We start from the raw sequence: 9,673 nt of genomic DNA on the forward strand, positions 1-9,673 counted from the left end.
CATGCTCGCGCGCGCTCTCTCTCTCTCTCTCTCTCTCTCTCTCTCCCTTAAATAAATAAATAAAATCTTCATTTAAAAAAACAATTTTTGTGGGGGATCCCTGGGTGGATCAGCGGTTTGGTGCCTGCCTTTGGCCTAGGGCATGATCCTGGAGTCCTGGGATCGAGTCCCACATTGGGTTCCTTGCATGGAGCCTGCTTCTCCCTCTGCCTGTGTCTCTGCCTCTCTGTCTCTCTCTGTGTCTCTCATGAATAAATGAATAAAATTTTAAAAATACAATTGTTGTTAATAAAAAATTCAAAAATACTCAAAAGTGAAGAAAACAGTACAATGAACCCTCATGATAAACCAGATTCAATAATGATCAACAATTTTCCAATCTAATTTCATTTCTTTCCCCAACTTTTTTTGCTATGGTATTTAAAAGAAAATTCCAGGCATCCTGTATATCATTTACCTCTAAATAATATATATCAGATAAGGATTTTTCTTAACATAATCTAACACACATACTGTGTGTTAAGCAGTTACTTAAACTGTGCTCAGACTACTCTAACAGAATACCATAGACTTAAACAACAGACATTTCTCACATTTCTGGGGGCCAAGAAGTCCAGGATCAAGGTGCCGGCAGGTATGGTTCCTAATGAAAACTCTTCCAGGCTAGCAGATAGCTGCCTTCTCTTTGTGTCCTCACATGGCCGAGAGAGAGAGAGAGAGAGAGCGCACTCTGGTCTCTCTTCCTCTTATAAATACATGGATTCCATTGGACATCTGGCTGGCTCAGTCAGTAGAGCATGTGACTCTTGATCTTGGGGTCGCGAGTTTGAGCCTCACATTGGGGATAGAATTTACTTTAAAAATAAATACAGGGGCACCTTGCTGGCTCAGTCGGTAAAGCATGCAACTCTTGATCTTGGAGTTATGAGTTTGAGCTCCACGTTGGGTGTAGAGATTACTTTAAAAAATAAAAATAAAAAATATATACATACATACATAAATAGAAAGAAATAAAAAAGATACTGATTCCATAATGAGCAATTCTACCCTTATAACCTCATCTAAATTTAATTACCTCCCAAATGGCCCATCTGTGAGCACCATCACATTGGGAGTTTAGGACTTCAATATTGAATTTGGGGGGGATATATTTATTCTATAACATACTGTTACCACACTTAACAGAATTTCCAGTAATACCATAATATCATTTTAAAATCAGTTGGTTTTAAATTTCCCCATTGTCTTAAAACATTCTTAACAGTTGATTTGTTCTAAACGGGATCTAAGTAAGATCCACTGGTTTATTGATTTAATTTTATTTTTGTCATGATTTATTTGTTTATTTTAGAGAGCACGCAGTGGGGAAGGGACAGAGGAAGAGGAGAGAGAGCAGATCTCAAGCAGACTTCCCATTGAGCACAGAGTCCATCGCAGGGCTTGATCCCATGACCCTGAATCATGACCTAAGCCAAAATCAAGGATCGGATGGGTGCCTGGGTGGCTCAGTCGGTTGAGCCTCCAGCTCTTGGTTTAGGTGCAGGTCATCATCTCATGTGGGATCAGGCTCCTGCATTGGGCTCTGTGCTCAATGGGGAGTCTGCTTGAGGATTCGCTCCCTCTGCCCCTCCTCCTTCTGTTTCTCTCTAAAATAAATCTTTTTTAAAAAGAAAAAAAAAGAATCAGACACTTAACTAAGTCACCCAGGCACCCCTGATTTATTTATTTAACATGTGGGTTTGTATTTTAATTTAGATAAAGAACAATGAAGGCTGTTACCATTGTGTGTGGAATCTATAAGTTTTGTAGCTGAAACAAATTTTAGAGTGTTCTGTAACTTTTCATGTGATGTAAACCTGTAAGAGCACCATATTACTAAATAGAGCTTGGATGAGTGGAACCCTGATATACTTTAAATCATATATAGAAACTGTATTAAACTTTTTCTTTAAGTAGGCTCCATGCCCAAGGGGGGGTTTGGACTCACAACCCTGAGATGAGGAGTCCCATGGTCTACCGACTAAGCCAGCCAGGTACCCCTAAAAAGTGTATTAAATAATGTGCAAGAGAAGCATATAAAGTCCTTTTAGGAAAAAAAGATAAAAAATACAAGTTCCTTCTTTAGGGATGAAAGCAACTATAGTATTTGATGGCAACACCGAAGGTTAAAGAAAAGGTTTCAAACTGTGAATACATTTTGGGTACTAAGGTACGTTGTTATAGTCGTTCTCTGAGCTCTTGACCACCTCTCCCAAAAGTTGAAAATTCTCCCAGTGCTAATAAACCTAAAAGTTTACTATTTATTTTTACATTAAAGACCCTTTTGGGGCACCTGGCTAGCTCACTTGGAGAAGCATGCAACTCTTGATCTTGGGGTTGTGAGTTCAAGCTCCATGTTGAGCATAGAGCTTACTTAAAAAAAATTAAAAGATGAATAGACCCTTTTGATCTTTGTTATTTCAAACACTTCTAAAACACTCAGTTAATCACATCAGTCACAAAACAATATAACATTCATGATTCTTAAATTACGTCAGTTGATGTAAAACATTCAGCAGAAAGCTTACTACTCTTTTCCTATGTGTACATTTACTTAAAACCTGTTAATAGCTTCTCTTGTCTTAGTGATGGTAAAATGCACCACTGACTTGGTCATCTTTCTACTGCAATAGAAATACAAGTGATTGTATCATTTTCCCCTGCATCTTAACCATGACTCAAGTTTGACAAATATAGGTGTTAGTTTTTATACCTGAAGGTGTTGTTAGCAACAGGATGATTTAGTGAGTTGCAATAGGGAGAGAACAAGGGACAGAGTGCTTTAGGGAATGCATGTTTTCTATCCAGCAGGAGTCGATGAAGGTTCTTATTATCACTGAGACTACAAGCTAGGATGGTGTGGAATGAAGGGCCTAAGCAAAGGGCAGCTCTCAGAAGCAGGAGTTGCAATTCATCAGTTGACCTCTCGGTCTCACTAAATTGAGAGGAAAGTTAATTGATACAGGTTATCTTCTCACACAGGGCTGCTTCCTATTCCTCTTCCTCTTCCCAAGGGCTGATGAGTAAAGATTGGCACTAAGACTCTTTTAATTCTATACAAAATAGAAGGTGGGCCTAATTGAGGTAAGCCAGGTGGAAATTATTAGAAACACTGCGGTGTTATTGTTGCTTACTGAGAAATCCTAGGTTCAGTACTAGCTTTAATCCCAATGCTTATTTGACAGAATACCCCAGTAAATCATCTTCTAAAAGTAGTACCAAATATTATCTTTCTTTTTAAATATCACATAATATGCTGCGACACCTGCATGGCTCAGTCAGTTAAGCATCTGACTCTTGATTTCAACTCAGGTTGTGGTCTCAGGGTAATGGGATCGAGCCCCGCAATGGGCTTTATGCTCAGGGGGAGTCTGCTTGAGTTTCTCTTTCCCTCTCCCTTTGCCCCCCACCTTTCACATGCTATCTCTCGCAAATAAATATTTAGAAAAAAAGATGAGGTGCATAGGTGGCGCAGTTGGTTAAGCGCTCAACTCTTGATTTCAGCTCAGGTCATGATCTTAGGGTCGTGGGATTGAGCCCTGTGTTGATCTCCATGCTCAGTGTGGGCTCTGCTTGTCCTTCTCCCTTTGCTCCTCCGCCTACTTGCATGCTCTCAAGGGAAAGGTGCCATAGTAAAGGATGTAGAATCCAATATTTGCCCTAAGGTTTGAGTGAAATAATTGTCAGAGGTAAACTATTGGTCTCAGGGGGTAAAATATAATTCCACAGCCTCACCATGTCAAGTAAGTGGCTGTACATAAGGCTGAAATAAGGTAGAAAAACTTGATAACAGTCGTTTGGTAGGCCTGACATTTTGTTCCACTGTGGTCTGTAAAATGGAATCACAAACCATCAGAACCAAAATGAACCTGAAAGATCATATAAGAACTTTCATTACTTCAGTAAGAAAACTGAAGTATAGATTTGCTGTAGGCAAAGATCACTCAGATAGTTGGGAAGAAAAATCAGGTTTCCTGACATGTGGTCCAGTGTTCCTCTTAAAAAATGTTTTATGTGTACAGTTTTATGTGTACAGTAGTGTTAAGTACATTTACATTGTGCAACCAGTCTCCACAACTCTCTTTATCTTCAGAACTGAAACTGTCCCCATTAAACAACACCTCCTCGTTGCCCCTCCCCCCAGCCCCTGACAACCACCATTCTTTCTCTCTATAAATTTCAACTTTTCTAGGTAACTGGTCAGTCTAGTGTTCGTTTTTATTCATTGGAGTGTCACATCCACAAGTAATGTGTAAATTTCTTAATTGTTTTCCTCTTTTTTTTGGGGGGGGAATGAATATGTACTTGAGTCTGACTTTTTGGTTACATGCTTTCCTATAATTTAAATCAGTTTACAGTGCCATCCCTTTACTTCCATTGTTACCTCTGCCCCAACTGCCTTTTCCCTGTCTGTGTACCTAGTCTCATTCCACATTCCACTCCCAGTTCCCTAAATCCGTCTTGTGAACTCATCCTTCAAGACTCCACATAGAATTCATTCTTTCTAGCTTTCCCCAGTACCCATAGCTGAGTTCGGAGCTCTCTATTCTTTACTTACCCTGCTGTTAGAGCATTCGTAACATTATTTTTTTTTAATTTTTTTTTATTATGATAGTCACACACACAGAGAGAGAGAGAGAGAGAGGCAAAGACATAGGCAGAGGGAGAAGCAGGCTCCATGCACCGGGAGCCTGATGTGGGATTCGATCCTGGGTCTCCAGGATCACGCCCTGGGCCAAAGGCAGGCACCAAACCGCTGCACCACCCAGGGATCCCCCCTTTTTTTTTAATTTTTTTTTTATGTAACATTATTTTAGAATGGTTCTTTTCTGTCCCGCACATCAGACCAAGCTTGAGGACAGATAGATGCATTCTTATCTCTGATGCATTCCATGTTTGAGCTTACAGTTTTGTTTTTTTTTTAATTTTTTTTTTATTTATTTACTTATGATAGTCACAGAGAGAGAGAGAGGCAGAGACACAGGCAGAGGGAGAAGCAGGCTCCATGCACCGGGAACCCGACGTGGGATTCGATCCCGGGTCTCCAGGATCGCGCCCTGGGCCAAAGGCAGGCGCCAAACCGCTGCGCCACCCAGGGATCCCGAGCTTACAGTTTTGACTATGCCCATGAGGTTGCTTTTTAAGAAGAAAGAGATTAAATAATACTTTCTCTCCACCCTTGGTCAGGCATACCTCTCCAGAACACAAATCTCTTCTCTCTCTCCAGGTTAATACCCTGTACTGGCCACCAGTGCCTCAGGATCAAGTCCAAACTCCTTTACATGGGTTGCCAAATCCTCATGGTCAGAACCCTGCTAACCTTCTGTTGCCTCCCGTCCTGCTGTGTCCCTCCCCAGGCCTTACCCTTGCACTCGTAGGCCTGCTTCTGCCTCTCCCCTTAGAGCCTGCTTATGCTATTTTCTCTTCTCCCACTGCCTCTGTCCCCCAGGGACCCCTCTCCATCTTTCCTGGTTAACTCCTCCTCATCCTTGAGGACCCAGTTTAAGTATAATTTCCTTCTGCTTCTGTGTGCATGCACAACTCACACCCTTCCTGTGTTCTCCATAACACGCTAAATTACCTTTATCATTCCACTCTAATATAATTTCCTGTCTACTTGTGTTTCCTACTTGTTTATGCACGATTAGGGACCTGGGGCCTATATATTTGTTAATTGTATCTCCAGTTCCTAGAACTTAGTTAAGTATTCAGTAAATATTTGTTGAATAAAAGTCAACCACTGTTCCCAAACTTGTTTTGAAAACAGTGTTCCCCAGATGTTAAAAGGGATGCCATGAAAAAGGACCAAGAAAGAAAGAAAGAAAGAAAGAAAGAAAGAAAGAAAGAAAGAAAGAAAGAAAGAAAGAAAGAAAGAAAGAAAGAAAAAGAAAGAAAAAGAAAGAGGAACTCTGTAGTTAAATAGGGACATGCATTGTGACTTTCTAAGAGGGGACATACACTCTACTGTATTGACCTGTATTTCACGGCACTGGTTGCCAAATACCAGTGTGTGCCATCTCAGAAATTGTTGCTGTTGTTGCTGTATAAAACCATATCTTCTTTATTTTGCATACTGTAATTTCAGAACAACAACAACAAAAACCCTAGAAATTTTAGATTTAGTGAGTGGGACCTAGCCATCTATCATTTAGAAGAATTCCTCAATTGCACCTGAGTTGCTCAATCATTTAAGCACCTGTTTCCTGGTTTGGGCTCCGGTCATGATCTCTTGGCTCAGCAGTTAGTCTGCTGGAAGATTTTCTTCTGGGATCCCTGGGTGACTCAAGCAGTTGAGCATCTGCCTTCAGCTCAGGGCATGATCCTGGAGTCCCGGGATCGAGTCCCGTGTCGGGCTCCCTGCATGGAGCTTGCTTCTCCCTCTGTCTGTGTCTCTCATGAATAAATAGATAAAATCTTAAAAAAAAAAAAAAAAAAGATTATCTTCTGCCCCTCTTTCTTACATAGATAAATAAAGAAATCTGGAGATCCCTGGGTGGCTCATTGGTTTAGCGCCTGCCTTTGGCTCAGGGCGTGATCCTGGGGTCCCGGGATCAAGTCCCGCGTCGGACTCCCTGCATGGAGCCTGTTTATCCCTCTGCCTGTGTCTCTGCCTCTCTCTCTCTCTCTGTGTGTGTGTCTCTCATGAATAAATAAATAAATAAAATCTTTTAAAAAAAAAGAAATCTTTTTTAAAAATGCCCCCAAGTGATTCCCATGTGAGACCAGATTTGGAAACCACTGGCCTACAAAGATTGTTAAAATATGTAATGCCTCTGAAATAGTGCCTGGCACGTAGTAGTAAGTGCTGTGTTACTGTTAACTGCTGCCATTGTTGATGATGTTGTCATTATAGTTTTGTTTTTTTAAGCAGGCTCCACACCCAGAGTGGAGCCCAACACAGGGCTTGAACTCACAACCCTGAGATCAAGAGTCAGATGCTTAACTGACTGAACCGCCCAGGTGCCCTTGTTACTAGAGTTCTTTCACCACGAAACACATTTCTGTGATATGTTTGTTAAGACATCACAAAACCTAGTTTGAGAAAGGCTGAATTAAGCAAGTGCTTTAGTGCCACCTATATGCTAATGTCACCCAAATCTCTGTCTCTAGCCCTAACTTCTTCTGACCTCAAGACGTGACTGTCCAATGACATTTACGTATGGATGCCCTGCAAACACCTCAAAAACAACTTGAGGGCAGCCCGGGTGGCTCAGCAGTTTAGTGCCACCATCAGCCTAGGCTAGGGTGTGATCCTGGAGACCCAGGATCGAGTCCCACGTCAGGCTCCCTGCATGGAGCCGGCTTCTCCCTCTGCCTGTGTCTCTCCCTCTCTTTTTCTCTGTGTCTCTCATGAATAAATAAATAAAATCTTTTTTAAAAAACTTGAAAATGCCAAACCAGTACCTCCTATATTTCTTTTTGGCATCACCATCCTCTTGTCAGCCACTAGAAATCTTAAAATCAGCTCGTTTTCCTCACCTCTCACATATAATCAGTCCCCAAATCCTAGTAGTCCTGCTTCAGAAGTGTCCCTCAGATCCATCCCTCTGTTTCTGGAGTAAGCCATGCCCTTCCCATATGTCAGTTCTTTTACCTAATCCTTGCTTCTCAGCCTGGTAAATTGCTGGCCATGTTTGTTTATTTACTTATCTATTTATTTTAAAGATTATTTACTTATTCATGAGAGAGGCAGAGACACAGGCAGAGGGAGAAGCAGGCTCCATGCAGGGAGCCCGATGTGGGACTCGATCCCTGGAGTCCAGGATCACACCCTGAGCTGAAGGCAGTTGTGCAACCACTTGAGCCACCCAGGCTGCCCAGAAGAGAATCTTCAAGCAGACTAACCACTGAGCAATCCAGGCGTCCCCTGTTGGCCATGTTTAAATGTCACTCCTAGGGATGCCTGGGTGGCTCAGTGGTTGCGCGACTGCCTTCGGCCCAGGGTGACATCCTGGGATCCCGGGATTGAGTCCCACATCCGGCTCCCTGCATGGAGCCTGCTTCTCCCTCTGCTTGTGTCTCTGCCTCTCTCTCTGTGTCTCTCTCATGAATAACTAAATAAAATCTTATAAATAAATAAATGTCACTCCTCCACTTCCCCTGTCCCCCCGGCCCCCTGCCCTGCAGCTGCCAGCCTGTGAAGCCTTCCCCAACTCATCTGAACAGAAGAACTTGTTCTCTCAGCTCATCCCCGAGCACTTTGTACGTAACTTTATGATAACACTTATCACTTTGTACTTTGTGCTTCCCCCACAGCCTCAGCTCACGCCCTCCTCTCCTCTAGCCTGCAAGCTACTGAAGAGCAGGTGTCACGTGTGACTCATCCTGTCTCCCAGGCCTTGATTAGCACCTGGCACATAGTAGGGGTTTTCGTTGTTTCAATGCATTTCAACAACTAAGAAAGTCTACAATTAACACATTTCTTTTCTCTTTGTGCAGAGATTAGTGCTGAAGAGCAGCTCAGACTCCTGCAAGAGGAGAAGCTTTGCAAAATCTGTATGGATAGAAATATTGCTGTGGTTTTCATTCCTTGCGGACATCTGGTCACTTGTAAACAATGTGCTGAAGCAGTTGACAAATGTCCCATGTGCTATACAGTCATTACTTTCAAGCAAAAAATTTTTATGTCTTAATCTCACTCTACAGTTAGGCGCATTATGTTCTTCTCGTTACCCTGATTGAGTGTGTGATGTGAACCGACTTTAATTAGCATCGAATGCCATTAGCATTTGCTACCAAGTAGACAAAATGTAAACTACAGTGCTCTAGTTTGTAATCTAAAATTTGAATTTCTGGATTTGGGGGGACATTAGCTACGTTATATATCTTTTTTTACTCAATTGAAATCTAGACTAAGAAGCATCATATTGTAATTGATCACAATGTGTATTTGTATTTGTACTACACTAACTTAGTTTCTAAGTGTGAGTTAATCAACTGAATTTTTCATTCTTTTCATATAGGCTTAACAAATGGAGCATTCTGTGTAAACGTGGAGATTAGAATTAATCTCCCCAATCTCATAATTTGTTTTGTGTGAAAAGGAATGAACTGTTCCACACTGGTGGAAAGATACCGATTATTTTTAGATGTTTGTTTTTGTGTTTTAGGATTTTGTTCATTCTCTTTTAAAATTATACACATGTGCTTCGGTGGGTGATTTTTAAAAATGATTTTGCCATTGTTAAAAGGGTATTTAAGAATAGAGTACCATCTAGCCAACATGTACTGACATGGAAAGATGTCAAAGATACATTGAGTATAAACTGAAGTGGCAAAACACTATGTATAGAATGAGCCAGATGAAGGTGTGTGTATTTTCTGTATGTATAGAACAAAAGATTTGGAAAAATAAAGCATCAGACTGTTAAATGTGGTTTCTCTTGTGGGGGGGGGGTGGGGGGGTCAGTCCCAGAGGGGATTTGCAGGGGCCTTTCACTTTCTACTTTTTTCATTTTGTTCTGTTTGGATTTTTTATAAGTATATATTACTTTTGTAATCAGAATTTTTAGAAAGTATTTTACTGATTTAAAGGCTTAGGCATGTTCAAACGCCTGCAAAACTACTTATTGCTCAGCTTTAGTTTTTCTAGTCCAAGAAGGCAGAGCAGTTAACCTTTTTGGTGCCAATGTGA

At 41.3% G+C, this 9,673-nt stretch overlaps 1 protein-coding gene across 5 annotated transcripts in view; it reads left to right on the forward strand.

Annotated features, from left to right (window-relative positions):
- The window catches only part of XIAP (X-linked inhibitor of apoptosis), a 50,377-nt gene extending 40,966 nt beyond the window's left edge, over positions 1-9,411 (forward strand). For all 5 annotated transcript variants that reach the window (XM_055337687.1, XM_055337685.1, XM_055337684.1 and 2 more), the window contains one exon: positions 8,479-9,411. In XM_055337687.1, coding sequence (XP_055193662.1) covers positions 8,479-8,672 — 194 coding nt within the window. In that variant the 3' untranslated portion in view covers positions 8,673-9,411. The remainder of the gene's footprint in view (positions 1-8,478) is intronic.
- Positions 9,412-9,673: the final 262 nt, after the last annotated feature.

Source organism: Nyctereutes procyonoides, unplaced genomic scaffold, assembly GCF_905146905.1.
Source record: "Nyctereutes procyonoides isolate TBG_1078 unplaced genomic scaffold, NYPRO_anot_genome, whole genome shotgun sequence".
In the NCBI taxonomy this organism is placed as follows: Eukaryota; Metazoa; Chordata; class Mammalia; order Carnivora; family Canidae; genus Nyctereutes; species Nyctereutes procyonoides.